Source organism: Vigna radiata, chromosome 7 (assembly GCF_000741045.1).
Source record: "Vigna radiata var. radiata cultivar VC1973A chromosome 7, Vradiata_ver6, whole genome shotgun sequence".
Taxonomy (NCBI): domain Eukaryota; kingdom Viridiplantae; phylum Streptophyta; class Magnoliopsida; order Fabales; family Fabaceae; genus Vigna; species Vigna radiata.
In genome coordinates this window covers 54,831,062-54,849,723 of record NC_028357.1, presented here as the reverse complement: position 1 = coordinate 54,849,723, position 18,662 = coordinate 54,831,062, and the positions used below count along the sequence as shown (strand labels likewise).

Below are 18,662 nucleotides of genomic sequence, written 5' to 3'. Positions count from 1 at the left end.
AAAAAAAAAAAAATTTTTGCATAATATATCAAAATAATAGCACAACGTAATTAAATTAAGAAAAATGATATTTTAACACCTCAAAAAATGTAGTTAGACGATTTCAAATTAAAAAAGTTGAGACATGGATATATTTACATTTTAAAACGTGTGCAATATCAAAATAATGTTAAAAAATGTGTTAAAATATCATTTTCCTTAAATTAAACATAAGAAAATTGCTGACGAAAAATTATATCAAAGAATTGTTGAAAAGGTCAATAACAAGGAACCATCCCATCACATTGCATTACCAACACTTGCTTCTCATGTTACAATCATCTTCCAGCTATACACAGTATTAAAATTTTCTTTATCACCAAACTCATTGTGGCAAAACCTTCAAATAAAAAAAAGGCTTTGGTCTTTTAGAACGTTGAAATTCCATAACCTCCTCAATTCTCAATCCACATTAATGAACATAAGAAGAATACATCAAAAGACTAAATTACCTTCGTAATCAATTTACAAAATGGAAAACATTTGCTTCGTGTACAGGTAAGTAAACAAATAATTATGATCAGACAAGAACAGAACAGGTAACAACAGTAAACAAATAATTATTAACAGATGTCCACATTTGAACAGGGAAAACATAATTTTGAGTAATAAACAAGGGCAGGCACTGGATTAAGTAGTTACCCGTCAATCCTCTCGGAGATTGTTTAAGATCGAATACATACTTAACCAACACTTAAACGAAAGCATTCAAATGCAGAGTATATGTATTCATGATGTAAATACAAGCACAATAACAAGTCATCCATAAGCATATGGGATTTCTTGAAGGGTCCATGTAAGTAAACCAGTAGAAAAATACATAAGATAATTTTCCTCCACAATGTCTAGTAAGTAAAGGTACCTAAAAAAATAAAATATGACATGATTATAGGGTTTTGGCTGATGCTGAATCTAAATTTAACAGAACATTTGATGAAACCCCACTACAACATATTTGTCCGACACTAGTACCATTTCAATCTTTCTTTTTATCTTTCAAAGGTCCTTTGGGTATCTTGCTCAAAACCTTCGCATCGAATACTGCATATTGCTTCTTAATCTCGGCAAACGCCTTCTCACCAAAAGAGTCCACTTGATCTTCGTATTTCTCATACAGCACAGGCACAGTATGAAGCAAAACAAAAGCTGTTTCACGAAAATATACAAACACATCACGTCGCTGTATATACAAGACAATGTACAAACATATTTGAACTTCCAAGACAATGAGTATTAAAGGATAGAGAAAACACTACATTACCTATGTAGAACAACGTCAAGAAGTTCGCCCAACTGCCCAGAATAGAGAAAACCCATAATCCAGCAATCACCTAAATAAGACAAAGCAAAAATCATACCACTTTTAACAACAGCAAATGAGTTGGAAATCCTAACAGAAATCAACAAAATCTTATGACACAAATGATCGTCGTCCCCCAACTCAATACTAGAAAACTTCCAGGTTATTAATATCCACTGGCCATAAAGCCAATCAATAGATTGCAAGTGTAGAGAACATGAAATGGAATCAACATACTGATAAGAACTTCTTGAGATCCCTTCCGGATGCAATATCCCTTAACACTGAAAATGCCCGATTAATCTCAATTCTAAGAGCAGAGGCAAATTGTAAAATAGGCTCCTCTGGAATGTGCACTTGTGGGATCTTTGGCGGCCTCCTAATGAAAAGTAAAAAAACAAGCAATTTAATTCACCATTGAATAATCGACCGCATTTCAGAAAGCCAACTAAAATTGTGTCAAAACCCTACTTGTTGATGAAAGTGGATGCATTGGACCACAAGAACAAACCCGCGAGGGCAAGTATTACGAAGTGGCAAACCAAAGTGAGGAGGTGATATTCAAGCAATTCAAACAGAATCCATATGGCTGTAGCAACTCCGAGTGTCGATGCTGATATCTTCTTATTTCTCCACAGAAAAACATCAGCCGCTGTTGCATAACAAAATAATTTAATTAAAAAAACGCAAACACACAAACTCCGAAAACCCAATATTAATAATTCAAAGTTAAATTTAGATTAATTTAATGTCCAATACGTGAGATAAATCAAGAAACAATACTATAGTAAAGATAACTCCTCAATGATTGTCTCCGCAAATTAAAAGAAGTAAAATTTGAACAACACCGCAAGAAAATCCACCAATGATCACAGCTAGAATGTTAGATCGTTTAGAGTACATATACTAATTGGGGAGGTTTAAAAACAAAAAGATAACAACTAGGGGAACAGGAGATAGCAGATCTAAACCATAAACTCTCTCAATCTTTTCTTATCCATCACAGTAGTTCGGAAAAAAAAAAGGGAGAGAAACAGGAACAACGATCGGAACAACCAAGATCTCCTAGAACCTCATAAACCCTAGACCCACTATAGCCCAACTAAAGTATATGACTCAAAAGCAAGGATCAGTTTCTTGATTCAGAATTAAAGAAAGTAAATGGACTCGTAGCTGAGAATTGGGAAGACAAAACACGAATATAAATTAAGAATGAAGAAAAACCAGAATATACAATCGCATACGTTTTCCGCCACCAAGAACATGGTGAATGGGTTTTTCCCTTCCGAAAAGCCTGAAAACCTTTGACTTCAGGGACTCAGAGGGCCCGGTTTTCTCGTTGTCGGAATCGGAAGAAGACGAGGAATCATGGTCGTGGATCTTCCCGGAAATCTTGTCCAACAAGGATTCACCCTTGGCCTCCTCGTGCTCGTGGTGCTCCGCCATCACAGAATAGCCGATCAGTGGAAGCGTCTAGAAGGAATAAGAAACTCCCCTTTTCACAACCAGAGAGAGAGTGTGAGTTTGTGTGTGCTAAATCAAAAGTAACCCTCGCTATCTAACATTTCCATCTCTAAATAGCGTGGTTGATCATGATCAATGCATCTCAGCCGTTCGATTGTAGGACCCAAAATGACAAGAACTGAGATCGGGTACGAAAATGTGATCCGACCCGATATGGGTTTCGTTTCGCTAGCGCCAAGGGACCCGAGCCGTTGAGAAGCTTAATTTAAATGACATGAATTTGGACGCGTGGCATCAACTCCGTCACCGATGCCTCAAAGTCACCCACGCGGTTCAACAAACAAAATATCACCTTATTGCAGCACACAGATTTGCGACACGTAAGACTCTTTCTGTGGGGACCATCTTACTAGATTCCCGTGTACAATTAATTTATTATTACTTATTAATTTAAAAATATATGAAATTTAAATCTAGAGAATGACCTAAACAACTTAGCTCTTAAGAAAATGGGAGTGAAAGAAGAAACGATCTTACACGGTGATAAATTTGACTAAAATAGCCGGCCCGGCCCGGCCCGGCCCATTATTAAAAAAGGTTGTGGAATTTGGTAATAGACAATTAGCAGAATCTTCGGGGTGCATGTAAAGCAAAAGTGGGAGCAGTGTACGTGATACGTGTCCCACATCCATGAGAAAACCCTCTGATTCATTTCATTGGTATCAACACCTCGCCACTGTGGAGTTTACTTTCAAGATGAAATCAATATCATTGTTAGTGTTAACAAAAAAAATACATTTATCAAGATAATGCTTACACCATCGTATCATATGTTGATGTTATAGCCCAGGTAAAATCTCTTCGTATTATTCTTTTATTTGCATCATCGTTATTACTTATTTTCGGTTCCGTAGATTGATTCGTTTTAATTTTTAGTATGAATAGTATATTTTGATCTTCGACTCGTATCAGTCACTTTTGATCTTTGGTCCAAGTAAGTTTGTTTTACTGGAGCAAATTGGTGCAAAGTTGTCATTATCAGCATTTCCTCAACTTCTAAGAGGTGATTTGTCAAACAGAGGAAGGGCACACCAAATAAAATTCTGACGTGATCAATCGGTAGGATCGAAAAGAGTTGACAAACAAGGTATTGATCCAATTCCATACTTTAATTGGAGAAAAAGAAATCCCACACTTTGACTGATTGATTGATTATTTATTTATAAATTTCTTTATGTTTTTGAATTAGCATAATGTTTAAGATAAGATGAATCTACTTCCTTTGCCGACTTTGTTCATGTCCTAACACAAAGAGCCAGCGCCTCCCAAGACAGATAAATAATTCAACGTAAGCGCGAAAAGTAGAAAACAATGATTTTATATATACGAACTTGTGATCCAGCGTAAAAAAAAAATAAGGAAATAATGCAACAATCATTCAATGAAGGAAAACCAATGACTATGAGGAAAAGAAGTCCAAAGGAGATTTATGTATCTTATTGCTAACTTGGTTGTTGAGAATGAGGGCGGTACAACCACCCTAGTTGGAGGTAAAACAAACACGTAGAGCTTAGTTTTCTGGGTTGTGGGGCTCTCCCAAACAAAAAACGACATTCCTTTTTCATTTCCTAATAATGATTTTCAATTTGTATGCTTACAAGAACATGCATCTCTCGCATAAATAAATCAAAATAGGAAAATGTTTTTCTTTGTTTAACAACATTGATAAACTCTGAACATCCATTATAAATAACTAGAGCAGTTGTTTATAAAATTGAATAATCTGGTTTAAGATTAATGTTTCTTTAAAGTAGAGAATTTAAGTCATTCTTTGTTTTTTTTATTTAAAACCAATTGTAAGTAATATAAAATCAGCGTCCACCTATTAGTTTTTCACATTATTATGAATCCTAGGTTATGTGTTTTGAAATGATTATAACGAACCCTAGGTTAAGATTGCTGTTATTGGTACATAAGGAGAAAACATTAACCCTGTGTTTTGTAACACTAGTATGGATTTTATATAGTGAAATAGGATTGGTGGGGTTAGAAAGTGATTACCTTATTTAGCTGAGAGAGGTTGATGCAGAAGGCAGAGAAAGCAGGGCAGGGATGAAAAGCAAAAGGGGTTGGTGGAGTTGCTGAACTATGTGTCTTCTTGTTTCTGCGTGTTGTGTGGTTACTCTCTTGCTATTGCATCCTAGATCTATATATTCATGTTTCAATGGAAAACTGGTATTATGGACATTTGGAATGGAACAATGTTATGTTATTTATTCGATAACATTTTATAGCACAAAACTCTGTTTTCTTTCTTCATCCCTCTCATTCATTGTTTAGTTGCTGTACCAATTCTTATGTAGGAATATCCTTAGAATAATAAATGCGAGCTTGAAGGAGTTAGTGAGATTCGTCCTTCAGTAACGAATATGCGTTGGCTATACCCTCTTACCAATTACAATTTGGGCCGGTACTGGTATATGGGTCACTACAATGCATAGTTCGGCCCATCTGAGTCTCCTTTTTTGAATTGTGAAATCCGAAAATCTGAAAATGAGTTTCAAAGTTTACATTTTGAAATGTAATTTTTTAATATATTTTAGAATATAAACTTTGAAATATGTTTTCGAATCCAAAAATACTGTTTGAATTAAATAATTATAAATTCACTTAAAAAGTTTAGGTACAGGTATAACTTTTACTTTTTTTATTATAAGTTTAATGAAAGACCATTTAAGGTTTATGGATTTTATGGAGGTGCAGGAAGAAAAAAGGAGGTGTAGGAAAAACCAGCCTTCGGCCCATGGTCTCATAACCCAACCCAACATATCCAATTCATAAACTTGCACATGTTATACAAGCCCAAACAGTAAAAAGAAGTACGTATTAATTATATTTTTATTCATAACAAATGCTCAATATCTAAACAACTCAGTCTCCTTTGAAAAATAATTTTTTTTTCATAAACTAAAACCAACGAATATTTGTAAATGTTATTTCTTATTACTTATCCTAAATTTGATTTTTCACTCATATAAATTAATTTTAATTTAGAATGAACATAACTTAGTTTGAACCTTATCATCAAATTTTCTATTTTTTATATAAATTTCCCTTACCTTTTTTTCCTTGTTCTTGAATCGTTACCATAAATTAGTACCTTATTAGATTTTTGCCATATTATTTTCTATTAGTAGTCAACAAACCTTGTTCATCAATAGTTTATTTTCCTTTACCGACCGAAAAGTAAATAAAATGAAGTTAAGTGAGTTTTGAGTGAGATTTGAATAGTGAAGTACGTATAATTAAGAAAATTTTGGAAATTAAAAGTTAAAATGGGTGGATTAGAAAAGTTGAGAAAACATAAGAAGCTTTAGAAAAAAGTTAGGAGACATGGTATGCAGAAGAACGTCCCTTTTGCATATGGATGGCCAGTGATTATTGTTGTCTAGAAAGAAAGAAGCCATTGCATTACGTGGAAATCAATGTAAATATATTCTTTTACTTCTTTCGTGCTTACAGAAAAGGATGTTTTCTGTACAAATCCCAATTTTCGCACGAATCCGTTTCAGGTTTAGTGCTACTTTATTTGTTGGAACAGGAAATAGCTATCTTTTATGGTACAAGCAACTCTCTTTTTTTTCGTTTTACTTGCCAACATTTCTCGATATGTCAAAGGAGAATGGGTAGAACCTATATAGCTTTGACTACTTTGCACTGCATACCTATGTAGTTTAAATAACTTTTGTTTTGGATTAACAAATTTATATTTCGATTTACCATTAACTTTTCTATAATGACAATATCCAAACACAAATTATAAATTATGTTATTCTAAAATTAATTTTGTAAACACCAATTCTATTAGCGCACATATAATGAGACAACTTTGACAAGTGAGATTTTCCTAACACGTATATATGATGATTGAATCTCATTAGAATTAAAATTCATCTTATTTTTAAATACGAAATAAAAATTTGTCAATGTCCTTTTTTGTTTCTACGTTTTGAAAATAAAAATAAATTGATTTAATTATTTTAATTTAATTGTGTTAATTTTTATTTTATACACGGTCAAGATATTTTAAGATATGTTAAACATGATAAATTAAAATTAAAATTTAAAATATTGTTTGATTTATCTAAAATTATTATTTTAGTTAAGCTAAGTGAATTATATTTGTTTATTTCAACAATGAAATGTGAACGAATTTCAATTTTAAATTAAAAATATATATAGCATTAACTTTACTTAATACGAGATTTGTTCTCGTGATAAAACATTGATAAAGTAGTACATTATTCAAATTTTGATCCACTATGTATAAAATAAACTAAGAAAATGTTTTTCTCACACCAATATAATTCCTTGACATTTATTTTTTTAAGGATAACATAGTTATTTAAAAAAATAAAGTTTAGTATTAATAAAGAAAGAGAGATAAAGGCTAAAAAAGTGAATATCATTATAGGTGTAAAAATTTATAATGTTAAAGTAATGGAATCCAATAAACTATGATGAACACTAACATTACGTTGAAAATCTAGACATTAAAATGCTCTTCATCGGTGACAGAGAGGTGCAGTTTGAACAGTCAAGAATGAGCACTAATAATGAAGCTGATAGAAGAGGACATTCTGCATGGTTAAACATTAAAATTTCTACCTCGGAGGTCGATTTGTACAGTGATTGATAACAAATAAAAGCTTATCTTCAACAGTGAATATATATATATCTAGCTAGTACATCATAGTTTTGGGTGAAATCAGACATCAGCCAGTGTCTACNTAACGTGTATGGTTTGATAAATGATGCAGAATCCTACCAAGAATAGTGATACTGAAACTTAAATCAGATGGGGTGTCTAGCACGATGCCATTCTCTTGATTGATAATTAAATTTTGTTCTTTGATGAGAACTTTGAACTGATAAATGCCATAGATACAGAAACTTCATCACCATCATGTCTCTGCTACTCTTCAGACCTGCAACCCTGAGGACTGTCCCCATTTTCTTTCTTCACATGTGAACTAACTCAGAGACTTTTAGTTCAAATATATATATATATATATATATATATATATATATATATATATATATATATATATATATAAAAGGATAAAGATACTTAGACAATATTTTTTGACAATATTTTAACATCATCATACGTGTTATTGTGTAATTGGTTCATGATGATATCATTGTGTCATTTGGACCAATCACACAATGGCATGTATGATTGATATTCAAATGTTGTCAAATAATTACCGTATATATAATTCATGTTTTTTACTCAATACTTTTCCAGTAAAACACTGATGGTATAAATCAGAATTTGGAGCAATAAATAATGTCGTTATATTTTAAAAAGTGGAACACGCATAAACTTTGTGTAAAGGTTTGACAGAACCATGCAGTGTACATTGTAGAGTACTGTCCAATGCGATTCAACAATGGAAGAGAGGCCCCATAAAGTAGCAGGTGGGTAGGTCTGCACTCTGCAGCCTAAATATACAGCAAAAAACTGAGCCCCGCCTGCAAGATTATTTCATTCCAATAATCACAATTTTAATTTCTGTCACTGGAGATTCGATAATGCAATGTTTAGAAATAAATTTTAAGTCAACTTTACAGAATTAATTTGTAATACAGTAAAATTTAAATTTCATTTATATACTATAAATTAATCTTATATGTCTAGTCGATATAAATTAATCTTATATGTCTAGTCGATACAAGACATTTACAAGATCATTCCAAGAAAAAGTAAACACTCTTATTCTCATTCATACCTGTTACCTTAACTTGTAATATCATTTTCTTAAATACATAAAGAACGAGCATAATAAAAACACCTTACAAAATTACAAGATGCATCTATAGTAAAGAATATATACGAACAAGTTACAAATTTAAACAAATTAGTTCACAATACATAAAATTAATATCATTTAATGTGTTTAAAAGTATTGCAGGTCTAAAGATTCTATTATATTATCTTATATGATTATAATATGTTGTATATTTATATAAACATTTCAATGATAAAGAAAATTACATAATTCACATTTATATAAATATACACATATTTATCATTTGATAAATAATAAATATATAGTGATAATCTATTAATTATAAACTATTTGAAGAATTATTTTTTAAATAACAATTATCTTAAGTAATAATTGATTATTTAATATAACTTCATCTTTTTTTTTATTTTAATTAAGATAATCTATCATTCTAATAAATTTTTAAAATAATATTTAATTCTTTTGCCCTTCTTGTTATTTTAACCATTGTACTATTACAAACATTACAATAGCTTTATTTTTGAACAATCATTAAACATTAGTATCTTCTTGTCTTTAAAAAAATTATCATCAAAAGTCTTTTAGCCTGAATTCAATCTGTTGTTAATAAATATTCTCTATTGATGTATAGTTCGATGATAGTTTCTAACTTGAGAGACAATTTGTCAAAGATCTTGAAAATTTTAGTTTTGAGAAAACTCTTTCTCAAGTTATCTTGTATGTAATAGCACACAATTTTAACAAGGTAAGGAAAAAAAATTACTTGGTTCTTTTTTATTGATTCATCCTATAATTCAAAACCATGTCTAATTTTCAATCATTTTATTCAATTCTGCTATGCAGACTAATGTTGCAATTTAGAATATTAATATTCAATCGGATCGTAGTTATTTTTAATTAATATGTCAGGTATTGTTTTAAAAGATAGTCACTCTTATTTAATTTGTCAAAGTATTCTTTTCAAACATAGTTATTTTTAAATAAAACTCTAAGTGTTTTTTTAGAATATAACTACTAACAACCAAGAAAAAAAATTGTCTAAAAAATAATATATAAGGAAAAACTTCTTTTAATAACATTTTTTTAATAATTTTTTGACAACACATTCGTGACAACTTATGATTGGTCCATTTTAAATATTTTTTAAACATAAATTCAAATAGATCAATAAAATAATGACACATATCTTGTTGTAAAAAAATGTTATCAAAATATGATTGTCCAATATATAATGTCGTAAGATTATTCACTACAAAGAATAACATTTTACTATCTTTACAACATTTAAATATTCCACTGCTAGTTTGATAATAAACACCATAATATTGATAGAAACATCCTTAATGGAATGTGAAAGACTTAAAATAAGAAATGCTAAGTGTCCATTACTCTGAATAATAGAATGAAAAATAAACTGTTTAAGTCTATAAATAAACCACTATAGTAACTAAAGACATACATGCGAAATCTTTCTAGCTTAAATCTCCTTCTATTTTAGCATATATTTTTAATGTTCTTAATTTGAACAACATTAAACATGTTTTAGAAAACAAAATAATGGTTTAATAAATAAATAAAGAAACGAGGTTCGAAAATTGAAAATTGAAAATTAAATTAAAATATTTAAAAAAACTGTATGAGTAAGTATCCTCCCTCCAAACCTACTATGTTATTAGTCTTTCTGACTTGTCTCACATGGCATGACTCACCTGCAATCAACCAAACTCTGAAACCAAAGACTCTTCTCTTCTCTTCTCTTCTCTTTTCTCCCCCTTCCATGGAACCCTTCAACTTCCTCAAATATTGGAAAGGCGCTGCCAATGCCACCCCTAACGACCCTTTCTTCGACTTGGAGTTGGCCTTGACCGACGAAGACGATTCCCAAGACGACACCAACGGAACTCAAAACCACGACGATGAGGACCAAGATCATAACAACCAATCAGAGCCAGACTCCGACTCCGACTCAGAGAAAGAGTTCAACTTCACGCTTTCTCCTTCCGCTTCCTCCGACCACCCTACCATTTCCCTCTCTCCCTCTCACCACCTCGTCTTCAACGGAGACATTCTTATCAACTCTCAACCCAACTCCAAGCCTCACTTCAGTGCCTCCTTCTTCAAATCCGCCACCAAGCTCCGCGTCTTCATGTTGGGCCTCAAGAAGCCCAAGCCCAACGCCCACAACAAACAGCCCAACACCCACTCCAAGAAAAAGCTTTTCACCGTCAACTTCAAGGTCGAAGAGGTTCCCATCGTCTCCTTCTTCACCAGAGATAACAGCTCCAGAGCCAAACCCTCCAACACTCAAAACGCAGACCAAACGGAACCGTCACACACCCAGATTGAAGACAAGCGCTCAATGCCAAAGTATTTGAAAATGGTCAAGCCTCTCTACGTCAGGGTTTCCAAAAGGTACGCCGAAAAGCTCAGGTTTTCCGACCAGGTCGACGGCATTTCGCCGGAGTCTGCGCCCCCGTGCTCTACGGTGCAGGAGAAATCCCCGACGGAGGCTGAGGGTTCTCAGACGGAGGGAGCCGCCCCCGCCAACGTGAAGGGGCAGAAACAGGGGAATGTTCCTCTGCCTGCTGGCCTACGCAAGCATCTAGGCAAAGGTCGTGCGACACCGCCGCCGCCGCCGCCGTTCGAGTCTTCGAAACGGCGTGATGATTCGCTGTTGCAGCAGCATGATTGGATTCAGGGTGCTATTTTGCATTGTAAGAGGTCCTTCAATGCTGCTTCTGGTAAATTACTATTTTGTTTTCTTTTCCCCTTTCTGGGACCATTTTTATTTTTTTATCATTATTGAAAACTGGTAAAAATGCAGTCTATTTTTTGCAGTATAAGGATAGATAGAAAAAAGAGGTAAAAAGTAAAAATTGTCTTAAGTGACAAAATAAAATATGCGTGCTAGTATCAATATGTTGCAAGTTGGTGATCAAGTGTGGTAAGAAGTTGATTTCTGAAATTACATATGTTGAAAAACACTTGTTCAGAAATTATCTATCTGGAATTACGCTTCATTAATCGTCAGAAATTTGATCAGATAACTATAAGGAACTTAGAAAAAGTTTGCTGTTTGGAGAGTTTTATTTCAATTTATTTATGGACTTTGTGGATGATTTATATATATGCAGAATGCGAGAGTTCTGAGCTGCCACAATCTGCGTGCGATCCATTGGGCGACGTATCTCTTGAGTTATCTGAAAAATCTACGACTGAGAAGTTATGAATAGCAGGTGTTTTGGTTTTCGTAGTAATTTATGCATGTATATTGTATCGGTGTTGTTTCTGAGAGAGTGAAAGAGGAACGGGATGTTTTTTGATAAATTGATGTGTATGGTAGCTACCACATGCAGAACTTTTGAATGAACAGTGTAATAGAAGTAGGTCTGATGAAGAATTAGGTTTGGGTGGTTGAAATAATGATTGTGTTGAAGGTAGAATGTTGTCCTCGGGAACCTGGGTGGGTGCTTGTGGATTAAAGAAAGACAAGGAACATAAATTAATGTGGTTGAATCAAACAATATATATATATATATATATATTTTTTTTTTTTTATCTTGAAATTGATATTGGACATATCCATCCATATCGATCTAATTAACATTTTTTGTAATGAGACATAAGCAGTGAAAGTGAGATATTATTGTTTTGGGTTTTGGGAAGGGAAAGTGAGATGTTGACTGAGACAGAAGTGAGTATTTAATGTGTAACACCAAAAATGAAAGTGAAAGGGACAAGTAAAGAGAAGAAGAAGAAGAAGGATCTCTTTGTTTGATTTGAGCGTGCATGCTGTGCCATGCTTTGCTTCTCCAACGTCTCTCGTGCCTTTCAGGTATCGGAATGGGTGAAAATCTGTCCCTTCTCCTTTTCCAAATAATCTCTGCTTTCCATTCTATTTATTTACTCCTACCAATTATCTTCCTTTACAACTTTATTTTAACAATTTCAGAACAAATTAAACTCTCAAAATACAAAAATACTACAACTTTATTAATCTTAAAATCATTTCCTTTCTCTTATAAGTACGTCCTAAGGTTATTAACAATTATTAAATTTCTTTATTCTTAGAAAGAGAATGAACAATTAAATTTATAGAAATACAAGTAGTAAATTTTCAGTGTCATAATAACTCCCCATTACAGCGCATTCTTTCCAGTCAGACGAGACAATAAGATATCGGTAACCATCAAAGTAATAACTCGTCAAAACACTAAAGATTGACTTGGAAAAGTACAAAGGAAAATATGACCTAAATCTTACTTAAATATCAAAATAATGCAAAACATGTTATTCTCACACCCAATAATACTCAAGCTCTTCCGGTTTTCTCCTTGTTGACTCTTGACTGTTCGTTTTAGTAGTCCGTTTTCCAATTCATCGGATTATTTACGAAAGCTATTCTAATATTTAAGTATCAATTATCTTACTTATATTTCTATTATTATCTTTTTAATGCTTAATCACATTCCAATAATGAGATAACCATGTTTATGCAAGTAATTAAAGAATTGTAATTTAAACTTAATTGATGCTTGATTCTTAAATTAGAGATTCCCATAGTGGTAACTTCTCTGGATCGAAAATGTTGACTATGTAAAACAAAACTGATATCTGTCAAACTCTAAACAGTTTGACATACACATTAGTTTTCTTTATATACTTTGTTTGTACTTTCTTAAGTGGTTAATAAGAAGTATTATATTCAGTATACTTTAGCTTTCATTCTCTCTGCCACATACTATCAACACACGTTAATAGTGGTATCAGAGCTTTAAGTTTCGAAAAAAAACTGGTGAAGTTGAAAGCGATGTTCAAGGAGCGGTGTGATGACGGGATTGATTCACAACAACCTTTCGGTCTTCGACGACAAAGATTACGATGATTGGTGTGTGAAGATGGAGGTCATCCTAGGGTTTCAAGAAGTAGACGGAGTGGTGAAGAAGGGACTCCAAGAACCCCTAAAGGATGATACAAAAGCGGTGAAGAAGTTGTACATGGAAAACCGGCGTCTTGACTGTAAAAGCCTGGAGTTGACTTTAGAGACGTGTTTGCGCCAGTAGCAAGGTTAGAAATTGTGAGACTCGTGGTGGCTGTTGCAAACATCAAAGGTTGGGAGATCTGTCAAATGGACGTGAAGTCAGCCTTCTTGAATGGCCCTCTAAAAGAAGAAGTGTACGTGAGACAGCCTCCTGGATTCGAGAAGAAGGGTAAAGAATGGAAAGTGCTTAGACTGAACAAAGCCCTGTATGGGCTGAGATAGGCGCCGCGGGCTTGGAACGCACATATTAACTCCTGGAAGAGCACGTTTGGGTATATATTCAATTACATGGGAGCAACGATTAGCTGGTGTTCCAAGAAGCAGAACGTCGTTGCCCTTTCATCTTACGAGGCCGAGTATATTGCATCCTCTGAGACCGCATGTCAGAGCACATGGCTTGAAAAAATGCTGGGAAATTTAGCAAAAAATCCTATCTCACATGGTAGGAGCAAGCATATAGAAACAAGATTTCATTATCTAAGGGAGCAAGTCAACAAAAGGGATGTTGGAACTGGTGTATTGTTCAACTGAAGATCAAACAATTGAAATATTCATCAAGGCCCTTCACCAAACTTGTTTTGAGAAACTCAAAGATCATCTTGAAGTTAGACAAATTAGTAGTTTTGTTTTAAAAGGGGTGTGTTGACTGTGTAAAACAAAACTGATATCTGTTAAACTGTTTTTCTATTAGAGTTTGACATGCACGTTAGTTTCCTTTATATACTTTGCTTGTACTTTCTTAAGTGGTTAATAAGAGTATACTTTAACTTTCATTCTCTCTGTCACATACTATCAGCACACGTTAATAGTATAAACAATATTTCCAACTTTGCATGATTGTTCTGTGATCATTCGATCCTTAGATATCGATCTTGAGCTGGAATCGAAAACGTATAATATAAAACCAAATTTAAAAAAAAAAATTACTTAAATAATAGTACTACTTCCTATTCTTAGGATAAATTAATAAAAGGAAACTCTTTTATAAGAAAATTCATAACAATAATATAGAAAAAATCAAACTAGTTGCAAAAAATAGTTAGTTATATTTAATTTCACTACTTTTATTTTTAAAACTTTTTTTTTTCTCAACTACTGTTTCTTAAAACTTGATATTAGAAATTAAATTGATATTAAATGAAATTTTAAGATAATCTCTTTAAATGAGGTACAGTTAGTTAACAATTTGTTTATATTAATTAAAATTTATTTGTAATTAAATCTTATATCCAAATTTTGATAAAACTTTTAACTCAATTATATAATTGAGATGCCTAAGCCGAAACATCTTATCTTTTTTTCTACTTTTCAAGGCCCTTTTATACTATTTGTCTCATGTTCTCAAAGGTTATTAGATTGATTAACATTAAACTCTTAATTATTAAAAGAATCTTTAACTTAATTAGTTGAATTTTTACAAATGGATTTAATAAACCATTCTATTTGATTATTATGTTATTATAATATATTTTTTAATTTCTTCATTATTTTCAACGCTGTCAATTTAATTCAATTTTATAAAAATTCTTATAAGCATATCGGTTGAATTCATTAAATTTAGTAAATTTAATTAATAATAACAATTTGTCAAAACTTATACCTTTTAATTATTGAAATGATATCCTCGTAATCTCTTTTAATATCCAGATGAAAGTATCCCTGTTAAAGACATTTGTTTTTAAAAAACTAATGAACTCAAGAAGTAATTTGAAAAAAAAAAAAACTTTAGAAAAATAATCTTGATAAAGTTCTGGAAAAGGTCTATAGAAAAGACTAAGAAGAGAAGGAGTAACAGATAACATTTACCATAGGATTAACTCAAATCATATATCCATAATCAGATACAATTAAACTGCAGAAAATTGAGCAACCTACAAACACTAGCTATTTTCCACTTCTATCATCATCCTAACAAATTTCACAAAGAATTAACATCAAAACCAACCTAAATATCAACGTTTCCAAGACAATTGTCACCATTTTTAATCGACCCAGTGGTGATGTTGTATGTGATTGTGCAATTCATCTCAACCACAACTTTCCTCGGAAAAATGTTTAGTATTTTGACCTTACCATCAATCCTGGTATAGCTGCTGATATTCAAAGCCTGATCCTTTAGGTCAGTATCCAAATTTGGAATCGCCAGAAGCTTCTTTGCCATAATCTCCATGGTGGTGTTGACCCTTATGGTTCTTCTGGGCTTGGCTTTCCCCGGTGGAGATTCACCATCACCTATTTCCTCTCCGTTATAGTAAACATCGGTCCAGGCGTTTTCAAATCTGAAGGTAAAAGCGTTTGGATTCTTCACAGATATATCAGCAAGAATCGTAACGTTGTCAGTAGCACCGTTGGCGAAAGTTCCACTGATAAGGGTAGCCCCGTTCATCCTCACCTGGGGGTCTTTGACATTGTAAACGGTGAAGCCCAAGACCAGTACTATGACCACAAGTAGCACAGCAATTGCAGTGGCACAACCGCAGCACTGGATAAACTTTCTTATTCGAATGTTTTTTCTGTGTGTGGATGCGTAGTCTTGATCTTCTTGTGAGTTGAAGTGGGATGATGATATGAATGGAGCCAAGGGCTTGATCTGCTGATCAGGACTCTGCTGAGCCATGCTGATTTGTGATGGTACTGGGAATTTAACTTAGTATGAGATGGTCTTCTTGAAACTATACATTATGGCTTACTAGCAAATGGGTGGTGGGTACTTAGATCAATTTCCAATATGAAATGTCTTCAAATGGTTGATTCCACGTTGATAGCGACAACTCTGTCTCCTGCACCTGCGATGTAATTGACATGATAAATTTAGTTATTAAATATAACATTTTTTGTTTTGTCTTGAATACTAATAAAATCTTGTTGTTCAGGTATACATATATATATATGATGAGATGTTGGTGGTTTTCGATCTCCACACATATGATAAGAGAGTGACCACATGAATAAATATTAGTATTTTTGTGCAATTAATTTGAAGTTTTTGGTTGAAAATCTTGTATTGATCAGAAACGGTAAAAAGAAGAAAAAAAGGTTATTTGTCTTGACCTTGAGGTATTGAGAATTAAGGAATTATGGGTTGATGTTTTCCTGAACGCGTTTCCAGTATTTGCACGGCTTGACCGATGACTAAATGGGAAGTTACTTAAATTAAAGGCAAAGAATGATAAATGTACTTGATTTATGGACTAAAAAATTGAGATGATGATTCAAGAGTAGTGACTTTGAAGGATTCTAGAAATAGGAGTGAGGGAAAAGACACATCCGGCCTGAAGGAATATGAAATGCAGCAGTGCAGAGTATTGGATCAGCAAATGCGTTGTAACAAACTAAAAAATTAGGCCAGTTTCATTCCACTACCTTTTCGATTTTCGCCGTTGAGAAATGTGGCAATTAAATATGTTTTGATTTGGTCATGAAGACCCAGCTTTTCTTTTGGAAAATAATTTTAACTCTTTGATGGGGAAGTTAATTAATATTCAAGTCATCAAACTTATCCCACATGATTCTAATGTTGATAGTCCCCACCATTTTATCCATATCGTTTCCCTTACACGGTGAATCGGTCAAAGAGATATCATAAATCCTTCTTCCATTTCACAAAAACGGTGGAACTCAACCCTTTGAGCCCTTTGGGCTTGCATTTTACACAAGACGTACTTTTATCAGTTGTGCATTTAGTGTATCATACGGATGTTTGATCTAAATAAAAATGTATTCATACTCTAGATCCTCTCTATGCGCCGAGCCATCTGCTCTAAATTGCTCCACAATATATAATAAGATTAATAATATCACAAAGAACTTTAGTAACGTGTTTAATATTTTTTTTCTTATTTTCATAAATTCTGACATGCAGGTCAGAAAATCAACAACCAAGAGAAAAAATAGTAATTTGTAATGTAAAATTTTGTATATTTCAAATGGCGCATACAGTTGTGTATTTACAATTTCATTACAGCTGACATTGAACAAACCCCTTCTCCATTATGCAGAAGAGATTAAGCATCTTGAGTTTATTTCACGCACATCCTTTGCATCCAAACGAGGATTCGAGTAGCATTTATTGAGGACGTGTTTAAATCATATTCAAAGTCTTTGCCGAAAACATGACCCAAATGGAACCTTACTGAAGAATTTGATATTAATATACTCCTGATCTGGTTCGTAAACTCTGCGCAGATAATTTTAATATGCATTGACTAAATGAGCACCAGAAAATATCATCGTGGCTCAATAGTTTAAGTCGTGTTCACAAACCAATAGTTTTACTTCATGTATATAATCAAATAAATAAATAAAGGTTAAAACTATTGATCACTTTGAAAAAGGAAAACACTATACCGGTTTCATTTACATAGATATGTATAATCCCCTTCTCCCCGTTAGAACCCAAGCAGAAGTAGAGGTGATTCATTTGCCTCACTCTGAGTTCTCAAGAATTCCTGGAATCCCCTGGAAGGAAAAATGAGAAAGTTGCTCTTGAAAAGGTATCCCAGCCACATTCTTTAGTCCCTTTACCTTCTATTATCTTTTTCAAAAATGTCCATATCCAATTCACTGTGGATCTATCTGCCAACAGTTGATGTGGCTCCCACGATCAGGTCAGCATCTCCAATGTAGTTGTATCGCACTCTAGGTGGTGGACAGTACCACTGCGCTTATCTCTTTAGTTATGAGGCCACATGTATACTGAAATGCCAAGCAATCTTGCTGGCTCTATGTACAATGCTTCACATCTATACAAAAAGGTTTTACTTGTTGAATATTAATCATATAATATGACCACGCCAAGTTACTAAAATGACGGGTTTAAGTTGAGATGACCCTGTTAACTTTTAGTACATTTGGGAGTGCTCAGCCCAAATTCTTTAAAAGTGCTCCTTGTGGAACTCAAATTTTGTTGGACCCTTTTCATTGAACTCGAAGCAGAGCTTGCTCAGTTCTTTGGCCAAAACTGGTGCACCACAATAAAATACCCCTGATCCGAATCATGATA

At 33.2% G+C, this 18,662-nt stretch overlaps 3 protein-coding genes and 1 long non-coding RNA gene across 6 annotated transcripts; 2 read left to right on the top strand and 2 right to left on the bottom strand.

Annotated features, from left to right (window-relative positions):
* Positions 1 to 733: 733 nt before the first annotated feature.
* LOC106769353 (reticulon-like protein B2) lies at positions 734 to 2,979 on the bottom strand. The gene is made up of 5 exons (XM_014654948.2): positions 2,584 to 2,979; positions 1,811 to 1,991; positions 1,577 to 1,718; positions 1,301 to 1,370; positions 734 to 1,185 (listed from the first exon to the last, which is right to left on the bottom strand). Exons 1-5 carry the CDS (start codon positions 2,783 to 2,785, stop codon positions 1,016 to 1,018), a joined length of 765 nt encoding a protein of 254 aa, XP_014510434.1. The 5' UTR covers positions 2,786 to 2,979; the 3' UTR covers positions 734 to 1,015.
* A 21-nt stretch (positions 2,980 to 3,000) lies between these two features.
* On the top strand, positions 3,001 to 5,087 carry LOC111242101. 2 transcript variants are annotated; one of them, XR_002668959.1, is made up of 3 exons: positions 3,001 to 3,653; positions 3,740 to 4,353; positions 4,893 to 5,087. It is a non-coding gene; the product is annotated as an uncharacterized LOC111242101 (long non-coding RNA). The 2 variants fall into 2 exon arrangements; XR_002668958.1 differs by having other exon boundaries at positions 3,166 to 3,653; positions 3,740 to 3,950; positions 4,831 to 5,087.
* A 5,187-nt stretch (positions 5,088 to 10,274) lies between these two features.
* On the top strand, positions 10,275 to 12,917 carry LOC106767832 (probable membrane-associated kinase regulator 2). 2 transcript variants are annotated; one of them, XM_014652786.2, is made up of 2 exons: positions 10,275 to 11,360; positions 11,754 to 12,917. In XM_014652786.2, the coding sequence occupies exons 1-2, from the start codon at positions 10,286 to 10,288 to the stop codon at positions 11,846 to 11,848; spliced, it is 1,170 nt and encodes a 389-aa protein (XP_014508272.2). In that variant the 5' UTR covers positions 10,275 to 10,285; the 3' UTR covers positions 11,849 to 12,917. The 2 variants fall into 2 exon arrangements, with proteins under 2 accessions (XP_014508272.2, XP_022640086.1); XM_022784365.1 differs by having other exon boundaries at positions 10,275 to 11,333; positions 11,754 to 11,860.
* A 2,525-nt stretch (positions 12,918 to 15,442) lies between these two features.
* On the bottom strand, positions 15,443 to 17,020 carry LOC106767863 (late embryogenesis abundant protein At1g64065-like). Its single transcript, XM_014652818.2, has 2 exons — positions 16,712 to 17,020; positions 15,443 to 16,446 (listed from the first exon to the last, which is right to left on the bottom strand). Exon 2 carries the CDS (start codon positions 16,275 to 16,277, stop codon positions 15,606 to 15,608), a length of 672 nt encoding a protein of 223 aa, XP_014508304.1. The 5' UTR covers positions 16,278 to 16,446; positions 16,712 to 17,020; the 3' UTR covers positions 15,443 to 15,605.
* Positions 17,021 to 18,662: the final 1,642 nt, after the last annotated feature.